A 21,895-nucleotide genomic window follows, 5' to 3' on the forward strand; every position below is an offset into this window, starting at 1 on the left:
ACACACACACACACTTACTCTCTCTCTCTCTCACTGTCCTGGAAAATCTGTCCACACTGATCAGGGAAAAAATAATCAACAGATGCCAACCCCAAAATGACACTGATGTTGGAATTACCAATCAAGGACTTTAAAGAAGTTATAATCATTCTGAATAAGGTAAAGGAGAAAACTCCCGAAATAAATGCAAAGATAGAAGTTTTCAGCACAGAATGAGAAACTACAAAAAAGAACCAAATGGAAATTTTAGAACTGAAAACTACAGTATCTGGAAGAAAAAGACAGTATGGCACTATATATAAGAGCTATAAAATTTCACCAGTGACTTTACACATTTTAAGAAGCAAAAGGCCATAATCATGATTATTTTTACATCAACATTTTATATGGCAGTTAAAAAAAAAAAATGTCCAGGAAGAGAGATTTAGTAAGGTATACTAAGAGATAGAAACCTGATATACACATTATTAATGCAGAAATATGGAAATGTCTAATGTTACATGACAAATAGAAAATATTTGCAATAACTGCAACTTCATAAATATAAGAATTAAATGCAAAAACTTCCTTGCACATATTAGTTATTCAAATATAAGCTGATTTAACTTTGATAAATTAGCTTACTAGGTTCCAAAGATAATCAGGTAACCAAATACAGCTAAAAAATAAATCTATCCAGCTTCTTCATATCTAAATTCACCTGAATGCAACAGATCTATTGTGCTCAAAGGAGCAGAATGCCAAAGCCAGAGTTATGACATACATTTCTTTATTCCCATCCCCCCCAAACTTTACTTTTAACAATCTCTGCAACCCTGTATCTATAATCCTATGCCAGTATTCATGGAAATAAAGAACTATTTCAAAGGAGTGGAATGTCTCACTCTGAAATAATCTCAATATAACTTGTAATTGACGTACAACAATCACCCTTGTGTACTTACTTTCAAATTTACTTTGAGAGTTGATCATAAGCACTCACGCAATAATCTTACTGAGATCAATCAAGTTTTATTTTCAAGGTAAAACCAACTAAAAACAAAACAAAATCAACTAAAAACAAATAGAACAAAAAGAACTGGGAAATACAAAGCCAAACTGAACTGATTAACAGGTCAAAGCTAATGGTGACTTAAACCAACATCCACTGATTAGCTACTGTAGATATGCACAATATATTAAGCCCTTCAGGGGATAAAAGATAACATAAAGCCTTTCACCTCAACTATCTAACAATCTACTGAAGTGGAAGGGGAGGGTCATAGACACATCATTACTCTAACATAGCAGATTCTTCATATTCTGAGATTTACCACCGTCAGTTTTGACAATTCACTAACGATCCCAAAGGTCTCTAAAATGTAATCACAGGTAATTTTTTGGATACTAATCCGAAGTGTGTATATTAAAAAGCTGGTGTATGGGGAAACAACTTACTTAACCATTAGTGACTGAGCATCTTTTTCTTCCCACACGTTCCCATACGCATTTAACAAAGGAATAACATACCAAACTAGTATTTAAAAATGGGGGATCCATGAGGACCTTAAGACTTTGCCTCATGAAAACAAGAACACGGGGCATAATTTAGTGCCAAAATAAAAAATGCTACTGGGGAAGGTATTCAGACAAATGAAATGTAATTAGAAACAATAAAAGGTTTAATAAGGAAAGTGGAAGTGAAATGGACTGAGTAGAAAAAGAGAGCATTCCTGTCACAGCTGTGATTCTGCTTCTACACTATTTACATATATAGCATACTCATCAATAAATCTCTTGACAAGCAGTAATTTTCACAAAGGATTGGAGAAGTGGCTATTTCCTAATGGGAATGCATTAATATCTCAACAGACTGCTGTGCTTTCCTACTGGAGTATCACTAAGTACCAAAAGCAAGACACAAAGGTGGGAATACATAGTGTATAGCTTTGCATACAGTAAATCGTCCTATTTCATAGCATTTTCAAATATGCAATGCTTATGACAAACATATTGATAATATTTATTTATAAATATTTATAAACATTTATAAAATAGTCTTATAAAAAGCATTAAATCCACAGTTAAGAAATCTGCACAGGGCTTCCCTAGTGGCGCAGTGGTTGAGAGTCTGCCTGCTGATGCAGGGGACACGGGTTCATGCCCCGGTCCGGGAAGATCCCACATACTGCGGAGCAGCTGGGCCTGTGAGCCATGGCCGCTGAGCCTGCAGGTCCAGAGCCTGTGCTCCGCAGCGGGAGAGGCCACAACAGTGAGAGGCCCACGTACCGCAAAAAAAAAAAAAAGAGATCTGCACAGTTAAAGGTAAAGGAATCTTAATGGTTTTTCAAAATACAAAATGATTCAAACAGAACAGTTGTTCAAAGAGATTAACCTAGTAAAAATTAATCTAGTAATCTTAAAAAATGTAGTTCTACTGTATGAACAAGAGAGAACAGAGAATAATAAATTAAAAGTCAATTAAAAACTGACTATAACAAATCAAGTGGGGAGTTAGGAAAATATGGACCAAAGTACTCGTACTAAGAATAAAAGGGGAGGGAGACGCAAGAGGGAAGAGATATGGGAACATATGTATATGTATAACTGATTCACTTTGTTATAAAGCAGAAACTAACACACCATTGTAAAGCAATTATACCCCAATAAAGATGTTTAAAAAAAATGAAATATATTTTGGAAGTGACATGCAAAAAAAATAAATAAATAAATAAATAAATAAAAGGGAAGGGAAGGATGAAAAGCATATTTTTAAAAATAATTCATTGGATTTCATGACTGAAAAGATACAAATAAAAGAGAGACACTTATGAAAATTCCAAGTTTTCAGGTCTGTGTGTTTGGGAACACACTTTTACTACCGACCTAAAGAGGAAGTGTTTGGGAACACACTTTTACTACCGACATAAAGAGGAAGTCTAAAAGTAAGTTTGTAGAAGAAAGACAAATTTAGATTGGAGTGATAACAATGTCATTTTATGTACACATAATACCTAGAAGATATGGGACTGAATCCCGGAAGAGAAAAGCAAAATTACAGTCTTTCCTGAAGAGCTAAGAGTTGAAGAGATGAAGAATAAAATACTGAAGACTAAATATCAGAGAGATAATAAGTAGACCAAAAGACTAGCAGGCCTTACAGTAAAATCATTTCAGAAATATAAGCAACAAATGCAAAAACTAAAAAAAAGAGATAGGCAATAGCATAATAAAGAAGAAAGATAAAAATAAATATTACGGGCTTCCCTGGTGGCACAGTGGTTAAGAATCCACCTGCCAATGCAGGGGACATGGATTCGAGCCCTCGTCCACGAAGATCTCACACACCACAGAGCAACTAAGCCTGTGCACCACAACTACTGAGCCTGCACTCTAGAGCCTGCTCGCCACAACTACTGAGCCCGTGTGCCACAACTACTGAAGCCTGTGTGCCTAGAGCCCGTGCTCTGCAGCAAGAGAAGCCACTGCAATGAGAAGCCTGTGCACTGCAACGAAGAGTAGCCCCCGCTCGCCTCAACTAGAGAAAGCCCACGCGCAGCAATGAAGACCCAATGAAGCCAAAAATAAATAAATAAATGTATATATATATATATAAAATCTTTAAAAATAAATATTACTTTTCATCTGTATGGCACTGTCAACTATTAAGCACTATCATATTATACATGCTATATCACTTTTACCTTCAGAATGGCCCAGTAAGATTAGTATTTATTATTCTCATTTTACAGATATATAAACTTAGGGTAAACGACCTAACTAAATTCAAACTGGTATTAAGCTACAGAGCCATGTCTCAAACCCAGTTCTTCTGGCTACCCCAACACTCAGTTTCCAAAAACAAAGCAAAGTCCTCCAAGTAGCATCCAACTAAACATATACAACTGAGTCACTGAGTAAGATGGTAGATGACCGTGGAGACAACCATGTAATAGCATCAACCTAACCAATAATAATAACCAAGAAGGTTTGAAGACAACAGATTATGAAGCTTATATGCCTACTGATCAAGTTTTAAGAGTCTTCCAACCCTTAACACGGAAGCTCACTTTCTCTAAAGGATTTAAATCAAATAACATTAAAACAGACCAACTCCATCTTTTTCCCCAAAGCTAAGACACATAATATTTTGGGTTTGAGGGAAATATTACAAAACTGGTATGGTAATAGATGCTGAATGAAAAATTCCAAACACTGAAAACTCTCATTCGCTACAGCCTATCGACCTACTTCTCTCTTAAGAAACAACCACTGCTAAAAGGCTGGTAGGCTAGTTTTCAGAATTTTCTACATACATCTATATGTGTGTTTGTATATATAAACATAAATGTGTACACATATTTATATATGTGACATACATACTTTAAATACAATCTGGTGCAAAATTATACTCGTAGTAACAATTTAAAATTGATTATCTTAAAAGCCTTGCTGGATTAACAGAACATTGAAATTCTTATAAATGATGACCAAAAATAATACTGGTCCAAAATACATCATGGTCTGTATTTTGTTACTGTCTGATATTCAAAAGTTTTGTTCAACTTATAAATATTTCTCCAAGTTGGAAAATATGTTGAATATAATACAGCACTTTCTTTATAGCTCCTACTCTCCAAAACTTTTATCCATTATTAAAATGTTACAATATGAAAATACTTTCCAGGGCAAAAGAGACATCCACAATGACAGTAAATGTTCCCAGTAGCAGCTTTAAAAAAAAAACTACTTTTCAGTTTTCTCTAGAAACTAAGAATATTAGAACTAGTATTCTTTAGCTTTCCAAGTACTTTATAAAATTATTTTACAATTTTATATATTAAACCACCTTCTCTGAATATTTAAAATTTTATATACACCAACTTTTTTGAATATTTCAAACCAGCCAATATTTTAAATATTTAAACCAATTCTGAGAGGTAGTCAGGGAAGGTATCACTATCCCTATTTTTAAAATGAGTAAACTGAAGCTAAGAAAAATTAATTAGAAAACTTATTCATTAGGGCTAATATTTAAGAGATCCTAAAATTTATCTTGTCTAATCACATTTTATAAATGGTAAAACAACCACCTCCCTCCTTGCCAACTGTAATCTATCACATCTTACTTTGAAAGCAACCACATTAATTTTGTAGCATTGTTGTGCCTTAAAATACCTGTACCAGGAGCTTTCTAAACAGTAGTCTATGAAAATTTAAAGAAAGCAGTTACAGAGTAGGCACCATTATTAAAATGAAAATTAGAAACATGCTAATGATGCAGGCTTACAGAGTAACTGTATCCCTCTTCTACGAAGAAGGTACAAGATAAGTAAAAAAGGCTTTTTTTACTCTTCTGCAGAGGGCTGGGTTGCTAGAAAACTGCTGGCTAAGTGGGTGTTATTGTACAATACCTCTTTGCCAAGGAATGCGTGTTTTCCTATGGCACCCTATTTTATGAGCAGGGAAGCAGCAGCCTTAGTAGTTTGTTCCTCATTCTGGTCCAGGGTTAGCATAAAGTGATATTAATTTACTAAGAATCACCAATTCCCACTCCTCTTCCACCTACAACACATATGAACACTACCAAAATCTCACTCAAAAAATTATACTGAAAAAGTGAAAACAATGAACTGAGATGCAGAGAACAGAAATTTCTTCTAATTTGGCTGCTAACTATATGCCTCTCATAAACTGTGATTCTTAACAAGTTTCATCACCTTTGGGTCTTGATTCTTCATCTGTCTATTAAATGATATACTATCACAAGTGTTTCAGGTCTAAAATTTGTAATTTCTGGAAATCAAGTTTAAGCATTAACAAGGAAGTAAACAAGAAACCCAATCATAGAACCTGTAACTACAAATGCTTACCATGAGTGTAATGGTCTTTAGCTACCCCATTCTAAAATCAAAGAGAACAGAAATGATTCTCCATGAGAGAAAGCAAAATGTATAAATATAAACAAACATGTACATATATAAAAATAAGTCTTCAGTTTAAATTTTCCCAGGAATCCAAACAACCACCTTTCTTTGATTTCAGTTCTTTCCTATGTTTTTTGTAACATTAAAATAAAAAGATGTGACTTTTACCTCCTCTTAATTTTAGAGGTACTAAATAACTGATAAGTAATCTATTAACAGTGAAATGGCCAAAATGAGAACAAGAGAAAGAATAATTCATTTGTCAATCCTCTTCATTACAAACCGTATTAGCTGGAATTTCTCAAATAAATATGGGTTCTATTTCTAATAATACAGTATTTAAATTCACCACAATTCCATGTTCACAATAAACTGGTTATTGCAGACAGAGTTATGATAAAAAAACCACGTGACCAAGAGGAGCTAAGAAAACACTCAATGATACAAGTCGGCTCAATGTTACGGAATTCTAATAAAGTTTCATTAAACAAAATTTAAATCTTTAATTTTATTCATAGACCATGCAATTTACTACTTAACTTTTAATTGCATATAAGAACATCTGGTTGTATAAACAGAATTTAAAATCAGGCAAATTCCAAGCAGAGCTGCTTTAAAATGTCCTTACATTCACAAATACAATATGACAGAAAGGGTCAATCCTTATCTAAAAAAACAAAGAAAAAAAAAAAAACTGAGTAAGATAAAAGATTCTAAAAGATTTTGCCCCAAGCCCTTTTCTCTTCTTTTTCTACATCATCTCCCCCTAATCTCCATCTCTAGCCTATTCTCTAAGTGCTCGACCTATATCCAGCTGGTCATCTCCACCTTGATGTCCCATAGACACCAAATCTTCAAGATGCTCAAAACTACAACTGTATTCAACAAACTAGTTACACTGTCTTTGGGTGGTTGAGATATGGGTGATTTCAATCCTCCTTCCATACTCTTTTATTCTAGGTGGGAAAAATGATCCCTCATCCAACCCATCAAATTATCTTCCTCCTCTAGTGTTTTGCTCCTCCTGATTTGCCCTATTAATGGTTGGTACCATATCATTTTATCTACATCGTCACTCAGCCAAAGCCCTGTGGCACCACCCTCTTCCTTATATCCAGCTCCCTATTATTACTAAATTTATTTTGCATTCATCTAGTCATCTCTTCCCCATTATTACTGTAGTTGAGCTCATCTTCTCTATAGTAATTTAAACTTCCTTCCCTCAATCTCACCCCTCATTGACCTGCCCTGTTCTGCAAAGATATTAATCATCATTCTAAAATACAAATTTTAAACTTGTGCTTTTATTAAAAACCCTTCAGAATCTCCATTCCCTTCTGATTAAAAATGAGGTCTTGTGCATAGTACACAAAGACCCTTCATCAGAAGACCCTTGCCTAACCCTCCAGCAGTCCTCCCAACCAGCTCCCCTACCCAAAGCTGCCATTTCCTTGAAAATGATCTCTAGCCTTTGCCTTACACAATGTCTCCTCCATCATACTGTGTACAACATGATATACACAGAAGAGTATACACATACTGTTTATAAACTGTCTACACCACTACTCTGTATCATAGTATTCATGTCACGTTACCTTCTTACCCTTCGTGGTAGTCCATTCCCAACCCCACCCCTATTAAAATATGAGCTGTCTGAGAAAAAGGACACAGGTATCTGATTAACCTGGTAACCACTCTGCAGAATACAATGCCTGATAGATGGCAAATACACATAAATAACAAGGCTCAAAGGACCAGCCACTACTTTCCAGCATTCCTTCCAACCACTAGTTGCTATTACACTAGAACCTTTGCGGGTTATTATTGCATTCTAGCAATTTGAAAACTGTAATATAGTTAAAATAGAATGAAACAATTGTCTGACAATCTTGAGGGACTAGCAAAATAAAGGAAGCACTCACACAATTATTTGGAACCACTCTCTGTTAACAGCTCTAAGATGCCTGAGTCTCCTAATCCTTTGATTTTGCAAATGAATCAAAGTACTGACTGGGAAATTTTGTACTAGGAATGATGTGGCAGCCTCTGGCCTACTCCTTTGGGATATCAATCCTCTTCAGCTAAGTTGGTCACAATCCTTGTTCTTGTAATTGCCACCAAAGCAGAGAGAGGCCTCTAAAAGAGGTTCTGAGTTCTCTGACAAAATGGGAACAAGAATTTGGAAAATTCTGCCCAATAAGAGGAACTGCTATAAAAATAAAAACCACTTTTCTTGGTGTAGAAAAAACAAAGCCAAACATGTTAATAATCCTTACAAAAGCAGTCACTCGTATTTCAATAAAGCATTGGGGGGGGGGCACTAACTGGTTTATTAAATGCTTACAGAAAAACTACCCAAAGCTATAAGTCATTTCAGCAACTAACATACAACATGGTAAAAGCTCATTTTGATGATTTTTATTCAAAGGTGTTGGTATTTAGCCAGGCAAAAGATAGATAACCTGCACATAGTTTTTAAGCTTTTATTAGATAAATGCATATTAGCATTATCAGGAGACTTTCTCCCTATTTCAAGAAAACTACACAGGCAACTACTTTCACAGTGGTCCTTAACTTTGGGCAATACTTTAAAAAACATTCTCGGACTTCCCTGGTGGCGCAGTGGTTAAGAATCCGCCTGCCGACGCAGGGAACACAGGTTCGATTCCTGGTCCAGGAAGATTCCACATGTCGCAGAGCAACTAAGCCCGTGCGACAGAACTACTGAAGCCCGCACGCCTAGAGCCCATGCTCTGCAACGAGAAGCCACCGCAAACGAGAAGCCTGCGCGTCGCAATCAACAAAGAGTAGTCCCCGCTCGCCACAACTAGAGAAAGCCCAAGCACAGCAACAAAGAACCAACGCAGCCAAAAATAATTAATAAACAAATAAATTAATTAAAAAATTTTTTCATTCATTCATTAAAGCAGTAAAGGAAGATTAGCTGATTTACTGTTATGTACACTGTTGAACAGCTTTTTAAGGATCTGTAATACATGTGTACTCATCACTAAATTAGGTCTGGGTTCTGTGCGCAGCCCAATAAATGAGGTTTCTCTTCTCTTCCTTTAGTGAGTTAGTGTAGCTACACAATGAAAGCATCATGACTGGGAGACAGGAAGAAATGAACAAAGCTTTTAAAAGTTTGCTCCCTTTGCTGCATTTTTTATCAAGTTTTCAAGAAAGACTGCTCGCTCTGCAATTAATACGAAAAAAACTTTTAGTCCATCAGAAGTCACTAAATGTGGAAAAACAAGAAACGCTCATTTCCAGTACACACCCACACAAAAAAACTGAATGTAAACTCCAAGAGGACAGAGGTATTTTTTGTGTGTGTGTTTTGTACACTTACATCTCTAGAGCCTAGAATAGTGTCTGCACATCTGCACATAGTGGTAGGTGCTCAAAAAACATGTTGAATAAATATTTTCACTAAGGCAGCTTTTAAAGTTATTTTGTTTCTGATGTTAAAAAGGCTTATAAAGCCTATAAAAGAATATATCTTTCTGCTCAATTATAATTCTGATTTGCAAGTAGCATGCTATTAACCAAGTTCTTAGGTTTCAGAGTGCAGTAAGGCCATAAGTGTATGGCCCATGGCCTATTTTTGTAGGCCCTTAAGCCAAGAATGGTCTTACATTTTAAAAGAACTGTGAGAAACCAACAAGATTATGCAAAAGAGACATAAGCGGCCCACAAAACCTAATATTTACCATCTGGCCCTCTACAGAAACCGTGAATGGAGATTCCATTCAAAAGAGAATGAAAGTTTTTTGAATATGTACTTTCACCTATGAATTGAATCTCTGCTACTAGAAACATATTTTTCACCTAAGACCTTCTCCATATCTAAACCTCTAAATTTTGGTTTATTTGATTTGAAGAATACTAAGGAAATGGTTTTTTGTTTCATTTCTCTTTTTTTTCACCAGAGCATAAGTGGTTATAATGCTGAGACTAATAAGAAGTAAAGGAGGATTAAAGTTAATTTATGTTTAATAGTTTACATACTAAAACATCACAAAAACGGATGGAGGAAAAAACAAAGGAATACAAACAGAGAAAAAAAAAAAGCCAAATTATATTTCAAAAGAATAGCAAGACTACATTAAGGGAGAAAAAACTAACAAAGCAATCTTTGAACACTGCATTTTGACTATATATCCTCAGGCTAAAAAAGATGAACTATAAACAAATACTAAATTCTAGTTAATAGGTTTGTTTTCAGACCTATGGTTTAGAATTCTGCAACTACTTTCTGCATATTTTAGGATTGATAAAACAGTAAGTAAATATATTGTGGATAATGGGAACTAGTTTTCTCACTGTCAGAGAAAGGAACTACAGATTTGCAAAAGGGAAAGGCCAGAATGAACCCTACAGTGCTGGACTGTTATCGGAGATAGGATGAACTCATGGCTTTTCAGATAGGCAGATGGATAAACAACAAAAATTTGTGTGTGTGTGTGTGTGTGTGTGTATGTGTGTGTATATATATATATATATATACACACACATACACACACACACACACACACACACACACACACACATAAGCATGTTCAGACATATACCCAATTTCTAGCTCAATCTGTTAACAGATAACCACCAGAAGAAACTAGGGTTCCTCAGAGAAATGGCTGATTCCAGAGCTGGGGTGGGAATATCTTATTATACAAGAAAGTAAGTACTCAAAAAATGATAAGCACATACCAAAATGACACAGGTGCCAGCCTGAAGGAGCCCTGGCATCAAAACACCCCAATGAATAAGAAAAGAATCCTTGAGTTCATACCGATATGCATAAATGGGGAGAAGGAAAAGCTCTTACGCACTGCCAATAATAAACAAACAATAGACTTAGAAAATCTGACAACCATCTTAGTCCTGATTCAGGCAAGAACTAACTGGATGCTAAAAAAAGAAGAGCGAAGTTTGATGTTAGGACTCCGTGCTTCCACTGCAGGGGGCACAGGTTCGATCCCTGGTTGGGGAATTAAGACTCTGCAAGCCGCATGGAGTGGCCAAAAATAAATTAATTAATTTTTATAAAAGATATCTGCCACAAGGGAAAAACAGTAATTTTACAATGGAGAAACCTTGCAGAAAAAAGTTAACCTCCTACTAATGGGATAAATAGACATCATGTGCTTCCTGAGGACAAAATATTACTTCTGGATTATTCCTGCTAAAGAAGCATAACCTTAAACTAATCATAAAGCAACAGCAGACAAATCCATATTGAGGGAATTCTAAAAATAACTGGCCTAGTCTCATCAATCATCAAAGGTCACAAAAGACAAAGTAATAACCAACTGCTCCAGATTAAAGGACACTAGACAGACATGACAAGTGAATGCAAGGTGTGATGCAGGATTTAGATTTACTCTTTTTATTCAGGACATTACTGGTAGACAGTGAAATCTGAAGGTCTGCAGACAACTGCATTATACCAATATTAACTTCCTGATTTTGATAACTGTACTATGGTTACATAAGAGAATGTCCTTGTTTTCAGGAAAGACAGTTATATTTAGAAGTAAAAGGCATTAATTGCAATTTACTCTCCAAATGTTCAGAAAAAAAGTTTACATGTGTCGTTCATGTGTATGTCGAGAGAGAAAGAGAATAAGAAAGCAAATATGATTAAATTAACTAGATAGAGGAATCAGGATGAAGTGTACATAAAAATTATCACTCTTGCAACTTTTCTGTAAACCTGAAGTCGTAAAAATAAAGTATAAAAAGTGGGGAAAATGGTTAATTTATATTTGGACATTATACCAGCAAAAAGAATTGTGAAAAATCGAGTGATTTCTCCTTTACATCTCAACCAGGAGTTGAGAGCCGGCCCTTCTAGTCTCAGCTCTAACACAAAGCTGCTTTTCCTCGGTAAAATCACAATGGTAGGCCTCAGTTCCATTGTTTGTAAAATGAAGATAGCACCTATCCTACTTTTCTCACAAATTAACCCTAAAGATCCACAGAAACATAATAATAGTTGGGGAAAAGAGGTGCATAAAACACTATATATTATAAAGTGGCTCACTTTTAACAATGTTTGGTAAATAAAAAGTACTTCAAAATTACACAAGCCAGACATTTTTTCACCATAGCAAGCGGCTGTTTTAGAAACTAGACATTTGCTATGTGTTTTGGTTTGCAAAAAATTTAACTTATTCAACATTCTTCTTACCATTTCAATAAATTCAAATACCTGTATCATTTTTTTTAACCATAAAACTTTACAGTATCAAAAACATTACTAAAGAAAATCATTAACCAGGACTCTGTCAACCTTTTTAAAAAAATTAAGATACAGCTGACATACAACTTGTATTAGTTTCAGGGCTACTGGTCAATCTTTTAGATACTGTGACCCAGATTAAAAAGATTATATCATTACCCAAGTTCCCAAGATCATAAAATACGTGATCCAAACTTTTCATCCTTCACTCACAGCCCCAAGGAATTAAATCAAATTCAGAAAATTAGTGTTTATAGAAGAGAGAAAAAGAGACACCAAATTTTTTTCATGCACTCAAATCAAGGGAAAGTTTGTTTCAAAAATAAAAATATTCCTTAATTTATCCTTCCAAACTCATAAGGGTTTGGTCACCACTTAAAAAGTATTTTTTGGGCTTCCCTGGTGGCGCTGTGGTTGAGAGTCCGCCTGCCGATGCAGGGGACACAGGTTCATGCCCCGGTCTGGGAAGATCCCACATGCCGTGGAGCGGCTGGGCCCGTGAGCCATGGCCGCTGAGCCTGCGCGTCCGGAGCCTGTGCTCCGCAGCGGGAGAGGCCACAACAGTGAGAGGCCCACGTACCGCAAAAAAAAAAAAAAAAAAAAAGTATTTTTTAATTGTTTACACATGGAGACTAATTAATATCTCACTCACAAAAGAAAACATCCTTAAAACTGTGTTCTCTAAAACAGTTATGATTCCAAAATGCCAAATGGAGATTTAATACGACAATTTAGTTTAAAATAAAATAGGGTAGCTTGTCTTATTTCCCCATTGTTGAAAATATAATATCACATTCTTGTTTAAGAAGTCTACTTGCTCCATCTCACGCAGTTCCTGGCAAAGAAGCAAGCCCAGAGTCAGTAACGCCTGCCCAGCCTCACTAGCTCTGCAGCAAGGTCATTGCACACAAAGCTGATGAGGTGAAAGAAAAAGGATTACAAGAACATAAGCTCAAAGAGGGTATGCTTTTCACTTGTCTTGTTTACAACTCTATCCCAGCAGACAGAAAAATGGCTGGTGTATGGTAAGCATTCATTAAGTACTGGTTAAATGAATAAACGAATGAAATCCTAAGTCTTTATAAAGTATACCAGTCAGCCTTTATAAAGTATACTAAGTTGCAGAATTATTTTAAAAACAAATTTGGCATACATTAAATTAATAGCCACAAATGTCTTTTAAAAACATGAACAAATAATCTATATTCCCCATTCTGACTAAATAGAGTAGTGTCAAAGTTCCTAACGTATTTCCTGACCTACAGTAGATACCATAACATATTTACATACCCTTCCTTGACTTTAAAATATGGTGTATCAGAAACTGGCAAAGCAGAATTACAAAGACGAAATAAATGCATAAAATCAGAATCAGAAAGATCAAATGCATCGTGTTTACCATCAACCTTAAGATAGAACTAACTCAGACAAGGAATCAGAAGCTACAGAAACATTTCTCACCAGCATTTATTTCTCATAATAGTACCGCTAACAAAATCTGCTCCTCTATAATTAGAAAATCAAAAATTTGATTTAGTCTTGTTTTTCCATTACTACACAACATCTGTCAATCATCTGTTGTCATCTTATAGTTTGAAGAACTTCCTCAAAATATAAGATGTATTTTACTTCCTACCACCAAATTCAGAGATTTGCAATTTACTCATATTATATACATAAGTAATATTTCTTATACAAAAAACTATACGGAGCAGAATGCAAGTAAATGCACAAGAGTTTAGATATGATTTATACTCACTACTAAGCACAGTAACTTTTTTTTCACTTAACCTATTTTTTGTGAAAAATTCAACTTATTCCCTACATGTTCTCTTTCAGATTACCAACGTACTCTAAGTGACAAACTTTATTCTGCTTCCCAAGTACTTCCCATATAATCAAGACATCATTTCACTACCAATTTAACCCTAAGTATTTTCCAAAGGGCCTGCCTTATGTGGGTCATAATCATCTTACTATGCTTCTTGTGTCCATGCTGCTGGAAAAGCAGTCTGTACAAGCAGGAGTAGAGAGGCACAATCCTGAGAGAGAGGAGTAGAGAAAGATGTTGAGAAAACAAAACCAGATAAAATGAGCTCACTTAAGAGCTCAGGAGCTCAGCCACTGTTCAAGGTCAAGATTGATTACATTCTCTCAAACCATTATGAGTTAATTGTTGTCCAATAACAGGAAAACTGGCCCAGAAGAAATACCTAAAATTCCATGTACAAGCAGCAATACCAGCACTAATTCTAAGCCAACTATACTTCTAAAAAATGGAGCAAGTGATCATAAAATATGACTATTTAGAAGACTGGGGAATACAGATGTCCCCTAAATGTCAATCAAAATTACTGTAACAAACTCAATGCTAGCCTAAAGTAGAACGGCTGAACTATATATATCTTATGAATTTCAATGTTGCCAAAAAATTTTTATATTTAATCCTGAATGACTGAAACACTCTCACAGAGTCCCCAAAATCATTAGTATCAGTCTCAATTATCCTTGTATTCTAAATTTTTTAAATTAGTTAAAAACACAACTTTTACCATATGTTGTTTTAAAATGAAAAACAAAGCAAAAAGGATTTGAAATAGCATAATTACACAATATAAAACTTAGGAGGGATTAAATCTAACTGAAACTTTCAATGGAACAGTCCCCTTCCCACTATTCCCTCTTAGTAAGAAGTGAAAACCATAAACAAATCAGTTTTGATTTTAAATTTCCCATCTGAACTCCTATACGCCTACAATGCCATAAAATGACCTTCAAAATAATGCTTATACATACTAAGTCCTCCAAAACATTAATTTCATATTTAGTCAAAGAATCTTCCAACTAATAGGGAACCTAAAAATCTCAAATCAATCATTTATTTCAAAAAAAAAAAAATCATTTATTTCACAGAGGAGAAAACTGTCCAGAAATGTTAACTGCCTTGGTCCAGGCCATTCAGCTACCTACTATAACATCAAGCTATCCATTCAAGAAATCTTTATTTAGCATATACTATGTACTAAGGCACTATGCTATGTACCAAGGATATGAAGCAATAAAGATACGTGGTCACTGTCCTCATGGAATTTATAATACGGTGGGAAAGATTACTGCTAACTACTTAAAACTGTAGTTATCACTAGAAGGAAAAGCACAGAGTGTTTTAAGACAGTTTAACAGGGGACCTAAATCAGTGATTCTCAACCATGGTCGACTTTGCCCCTCAAGGGGCATTTGGTAGTATCTGGAGATATTCCTGGTTGTCACAATGGGGGAGCTAGTGGGTAGAGGCCAGGGTTGCTGCTAAACATCCTGTAATGCACAGGACAGCTCCTCACAACATATAATTATCCAGCCCAAAATATCAATAGGGCCAAGGCTGAGAAACCTTGATCTAAACCACTGGGGGCACAGAGGGGTTAGTGAAGGCTTCCTTCCTTTATAACACCAAGACTGCTACGTCTTTAAGGGATTTTCACAAGGTAGAAACAAAAAAGATAGACTAATTGTTACAATTAAAACTCCCACTGGGGCATCCCTGGTGGCGCAGTGGTTGAGAGTCCGCCTGCCAATGCAGGGGACACGGGTTCGTGCCCTGGTCCGGGAAGATCCCACGTGCCGCAGAGCGGCTAGGCCTGTGAGCCATGGCTGCTGAGCCTGCGCATCTGGAGCCTGTGCTCCGCAAGGGGAGAGGCCACAACAGTGAGAGGCCCGCGTACCGCAAAAAAAAAAAAAAAAAAAAAAAAAGACTAATTAAAACTCCCACTGGAAAATCAAAACAGGAGAGAGAGACTTCCCCCATACATGAAAAAGAAAAGAAAAAGGCAACGTTTTATAGCTACTTCACATAAATTCCCTTTCCTGAACCACAAGGGGAAAATATAAAAACAAATTTCACATGCTTTTATTATTCCTGTTACCTTTCCCACTGTTCTCTACCAAACCATGCCTACTACTAGATATTGGTGGAAAGACTGTATTAAAAGTCCTGTAGTTAACCAAATGAACACTCTGGATACAAACTTGGAAATGGAATAAAATGAAGATGGGATTTCACTATTGATATGAAAGACAAGGCACAGAAGAGGAAAATGTACTGGGTGTTAAAGTGACTCTGGAAAGGGCTACATCCTGAAACAAACAGTAAGCTATCGGACTAACCAAAGGATCCTAAGAACAAAAGACACTAAGAATTTAGATATCCTTAAGATGAGTAAAGAATTTAAGAACCAAGGTAAATTCAAAATTTAAACTGCAATAATTTTCCTGATACGTGCATAACAGATTCTTATAATGCATAAGAGATTCTTATATTTTCCACATATTATTTTAAGAGTTCCTATATTACTAAAATGCCCTCTCCAATTAAGTTATAATTTTCTAAGGAAAGGGTCCTGTATTGCTATTCTCTTTTCCCTCTTTTCAAAAACAAAAACCCTACCACAATAACCTCCATACAGGAGGAGTCTTATGGACAGAGTACAAATATGTAGCTCACATAAAATTGCTGCATTCCAGTAATCAACTGTGGTCCTAACGTAATCCACAGATTTAAACAGATAAAGATGAGACCCTTTCCACTGAGGTGAGAACTCTAAACCATCATAACAAATAAATGCCACCATCTTTGAGCAGCAGTAACTACAATACCTTGTAATGATGATAATTCTTCTGGAATTAACCGCTCAGGTCAAGCACTGACCGTTAGGGAATCTTGTATTCCATCCTGGACAAATTTTCTTTCATCATTTCAGAACTGACATTAGTGGTCACGGGATAAACTTTTTTTTTTTTTTTTTTGTGGTACGCGGGCCTCTCACCATTGTGGCCTCTCCCGCTGCAGAGCACAGGCTCCGGACACACAGGCCCAGTGGCCACGGCTCACGGGCCCAGCCGCTCCGCGGCATGTGGGATCCTCCCGGACCGGGGCACGAACCCGCGTTCCCCGCATCAGCAGGCAGACTCTCAACCACTGCGCCACCAGGGAAGCCCACGGGATAAACTTTTATCACAAGGATGATGCTTAACTGGAAATTAAAGTTTTCCCACAAAACTAGCACAATGGGCACTTAAATATCAGTTCTTGAGCCTCAATCTCATTTAACTCATGATACGTACGAGGGATTTACCACGTAAAGGATCTTCTGACAGTGCATTTGAAAACCGGGTAGGGAGGCACAAAGCCCCTTTGAGAAAAGGGTTGGGCGGGGTGGAGGGAGGCGGGCAGGCAGACACGCCATCATGACTCGGACATATCCTGCAGAAGACCCCACACGTTCAGACTGAGACTTAGCCACAATCTGCAGATTAAAAGCCTATATTCTGAACTTTAAAATCTCTGGCACGTTCCTGCTTTCAAGCCAAGATCTGCTTGCTTGTCTTTTTTTTAATCTTGAAAAACCTGATAATTAGCAAGTTATAAAAGCTAAGCATTTCTTATTTTAAACATTATACATATAGCGCTAAATTGTGGTGCCTTACAAAGCAAATGGCACTTCTTGACAATTCAATGCTTCAAAGATACCTTTAAACTTGCCAGAGAAAGTTCTGTTGGGCTCAGCCCAAGGACAGATGCCTTTAAAAGCCAAATTCACTGCAAGTAAACATTCTAAAACATCCTTTTCTCCTAATCCTGTAACTCAGATTCCTTTTTTATTTTTGCACTTTGCAACACGTGATTTATTGGAAAAACGTCATTACTGAACTATTTCCCACTATATACTTCCTTGCAACAACAAGTTTTTACTACATCAGCAAGTGTTATAGATATTCACAGAAACTATATTCAGAAATCAGAAAAAAACAGGATTATGTACTTTGAGTTTAAAGCAAAAAAAAAGTATATTCTTCTGAATCTCCTTCAAAATCTATTGCCCTTCCTCAATTCTATGACTGTTAACTGCTACAATTTTTAAGCCAACCCCATTTTCAAATATGGTGAATTCAGTGCGAGCGTTTATTAGTAAATAGGAAGTTAAAAGATGTTTTAAGGTCTCTGAAATACGTAACGGGAAAAGAGAGAGTGCTACATAAACTAAAATGGAAATACTACCACAAATCTCAAGTTCTTATGAAGATTAGCTGAGAGAAGAGCTGAAGCATAAAGCCAGCCATTTAAATGTTAGGCGCCTTACCCTTAACATCAATGCTAAAATGAAAAACCAATTGTTAACACCTGTAATCCACCAGGCTTTACAGTGACCAACCACAGTGTACTAACCACTTGTTTCTATCTACCACGTGGCGGGGAGGGCTGGGTATGGAGGAGGGTACATATTAGGAACCCCCAAGATAAATAGGAGAGGCACCCAACAAAAAGGCGTAGGGTAAACAAATAATTGCAAGGAAATAAGAGAAAGGATATTTTTTATAATTAAAAAAAAACACTTTAACATTCTCTTAGTGCTATAGCACCACATGTAGCAAATAAAAAGGCTACAGACCTGTTGTTTTTCCCCCCTGCAGAGCCATGAAACTATTAGCAATAAATTGGAACATACAGTATCCTTACTTTTTATTCATTTTAAGGACAAGAGTATTGTGGGGTTGAACCAAATTTTATAATCTGACCCAAATTATCAGCTATAAATTCATAAAAAAATGGAAAAGATTCCCAAGTCTACTGCTCTAATTTGTATCAAGATCAAGAAGCGGTAAAAAAAAAAAAAAAAAAAAAAAGAAAGAAAATCCAGTATTGAAAAAGAAAATCCTTTCCAAATAAAATGCTTGCTTTCATGTAACTGTGTCACTGCTATCTAGTCTAATATAGAGAATTTAATTCACATATTATCTAACTTTTAGCCTCTTTGCTAAGTTTCCAAAACGTCAATTCTAGGGAGGAAGGGAGGGAGGGAGAAAAGAGGGATGGTGGGAGGGAGGAGGGAACGAGTTTTCTCCTTTTGGAAAACAAAATTGTAAAACAGCTATTTAAAGTATTGCCCTGTTCAGAATATCACTATTATACTACTGAATGGAGTATTAGCACTTTCACATGAAAAGTTCATAAAATTTATATAAATTTAGTTAACATCACATTAAAATATTGTTAAATAAGTCATACAGGTTAAGGATAACTCTGGTTGTGTAGATATGTACTTGTTAAATGTTCGTTTAATGTTAGCATTAAGGTCTATTCCTACCGGAGTTTTAAAAGATTTTAAAATATTTTATCAAAACTTGTCTCCCTTCAGACTAGTGAACTCAACTAAACAGTGAAAACTGGACACCTGCTTGTTAAAAATCTAGCCCTATACACGTGAAGGAGCCCGTGGGAAATGCTTCTCCAGCATCTTCCCTCTGCATGCACAACTCACCCTACCTGTCTTTATGTCGGATGATGAGAACGGGGGGGAGTAAGAATAGGAGAAATTGCAGAATAATCTCGCCTCCCGATCAACCATGCCCTTAGCTTAAGTCCCTAGTTGGCAGGTTACCTAGCCAACAATATCTCAATTATAAACAAACACTACTTGCAAGGTGACCACAGGTTATCACCCCTGTAGGTGCTCTGCCTGCACTACCCCCGATCACGGCCTGCCTCATTAAGGACCCGGGAAAGGTCTGGGCGGTGATGCCCGGCCTCCAGTTAAAATCCCGCAGGCCCAGGAAAGAGATGGGCGGGCCAGGCATTGGCGGAACTGACCCGGAGAGACCTGCCGTAAGCCTCCGGGGGAGGGCCCAAGCGGGCCTTCCCTCCAGCCCCGCAGCCACTCAATACTCTGCTGGAGACACCGGAACCTCCCTCCGCTCCGGGGCGGCCCTCTTCCAGCCCTCCGCCCACGGAATCGGGGGAGGGGCACCGGGGCAGAGAAACACCCCTCCCCCACGGCCACAGCTAGGCCGCCACTCGCCCCACCCTGAAAAGCACTGCGGGCCGGTGCCCACCCTCCCGCAGTGGCCTCGTCCCGGGCTGGGGGGAGCATGGGTAGGAGGGGAGGCTAAAGTACAATACCAACCTCGCTATTGAAGGTTTTCACAGCCTCCATGTTGTCGGTGCGGAGGCTCGGAGCCCGGCGGCGGAAGAGGCGGCGGCCACTGCACTGGGTGGGGAGAGCGAGACGGGGGCGGCAACGCGGCTGCGAGGAGGGGGCGCCGGCGGGAGGCCGGGCCGCTGCGACCCCGGGCAGGAAGGGAAGGGCAAGCACCGGCGGGGCAAGGTTCCCTTAGGGGCAGCGAGGCCCCGGCATGGCCGCTAGGGCGGGCGGAGCGCCGGTCCGGGAAACAGAGGCGCTGCCGGGGCTGGTTGGCAGCGGGCGGGGGAGGGGATGGGCGCCTTCTCTTCTCCGCCCCGCTCGGTCTCGGGCTTCCACCCCCTAGCCCGGTCCCCTACACTCTCCACCCCCTTCTTCCTCTTCCTCCGACAGGCTCCTGTTTCACCTCCCCGCCGCTCGGGCCGTAGGAACCAGCAGCGCACGGCGAAGACGGAGGAGGAAGCGCTGGCAGCAGCGGCTGCGGCATCCAATATGGCGGACACGAGTCGGGCCGCGCAGCTCGGAGATCCGCGGCTCCTGCCAGCGCGCCCCCTGGCGACGGGACCGCGCAGGCCCGGGCCGCCGCGCGGAACCATCGAGCGCGCGCGGGCCAGAGCGTCGCCGCCAGGAGGCCCCGCTCATCTCGGCTCCCGGGGTCCCTGCCCCTCACCCGCACCCCACCTCCTCGCCGCTGCGGGAGCGAGTGCTGCTGCCTCTTGGAGCGCCCTTGGGGCCACTGCAAAGCATTGCTCTAAGAAAATCCCAAATGTCCCTCCGGCAAGTTTAGGCAATATACACGTTTCCGTTGTTTCCATGTGGCTTGGCCCCTTTACACGAGGTTTAGTTGCTTTTCAGAACTTTACTGGACGTTGGCCTAAAGGTTAACAGCCGGAAAAGCTCCTAGTCAGCCACTTATTTGGTAACGATGTGCCCAAGCATTTTAATAGCGTCGGGAGAAAACGTTAGAAACAAAAGCTTTGGATCCGGGCGGGGGCAGGGGGACGAGGGAAGCACGCCTGCAGCGAGCAAGCAGCTCAGTGCAGGAAATGCACGCTGCATAAAATCCGGGGGGGACCGGCGTGGTCTAGACAATGAGTGCATTTGTCTGTACAGCGGGAAGCCGTGCCCAGAACGCACAAGATTTACATAGGCGAAAGAACCCATCTTTTATGAAAGATGAATTATTGTAAAGGAATTTTGCCCTAGGTTTAGAGGCAGAGGGTGAATACCGTTTTCCTAGCTGAAATAGATGCTGCTCGCAAAACGCCTTCTCTCTCACTTCGTGCAATGTAAGATAACCGATACCAAATTCAAAGCGAGCATTTAAATTAAAAGTTAGGGGTGTATCACTGAACCCCGAACACCACTGTCGTCTTACTGGGAGTCATTTTTCAGCAATCACTTCTCCGAAGTTCACTCAAAGGAAAGGGGGTAAAGATGACGGCAGAATTTTTCTCTAGAGGATTGTTGGAATCAAGGTACTAATGTAAGAGCTGAGCCCAGAGCCGTGTGAAACTGGGGAAGGCAGGCGCCTCTTGACATTTTAGGGTCTGCTTTTTAGAGCCTACTTCATTGACAGCTTTAATACGGTGGCTGGCTACTTAGAAGGTAAAATGGATAACTTTTTCGTAAGAGCTTATATGTCCACTTTCAAAATCTCGAATGTGTCACAAAGTTCATAGGCCAAGCCATTAAGATCTCTTGCCAACAATTGCAGTAGCCTCCTAACTAACTGGTCCCTGTCATTCATCCTCCAGACTCTAGCCAGA

General features: G+C 38.5%; 1 protein-coding gene across 9 annotated transcripts in view; it reads right to left on the reverse strand.

Annotated features, from left to right (window-relative positions):
- Nucleotides 1-21,445, reverse strand: part of SCAF8 (SR-related CTD associated factor 8) — a 198,192-nt gene extending 176,747 nt beyond the window's left edge. For 5 of the 9 annotated variants that reach the window (XR_004352533.1, XM_032651237.1, XM_032651235.1 and 2 more), the window contains exon 1: nucleotides 20,112-21,444. Coding sequence is in view for 8 of the 9 variants with exons in the window: in XM_032651237.1 (XP_032507128.1) it covers nucleotides 20,112-20,141 (30 nt within the window). In the remaining variant the exon portion in view is untranslated. Of the gene's footprint in view, nucleotides 1-14,130; nucleotides 14,196-20,111 lie in introns of all 9 variants that reach the window. The other 4 variants (XM_032651243.1, XM_032651239.1, XM_032651241.1 and 1 more) reach the window with 4 other exon arrangements.
- Between the last annotated feature and the right edge of the window lie 450 nt (nucleotides 21,446-21,895).

The sequence above is a fragment of the Phocoena sinus genome, chromosome 12 (genome assembly GCF_008692025.1).
Source record: "Phocoena sinus isolate mPhoSin1 chromosome 12, mPhoSin1.pri, whole genome shotgun sequence".
NCBI lineage: Eukaryota > Metazoa > Chordata > Mammalia > Artiodactyla > Phocoenidae > Phocoena > Phocoena sinus.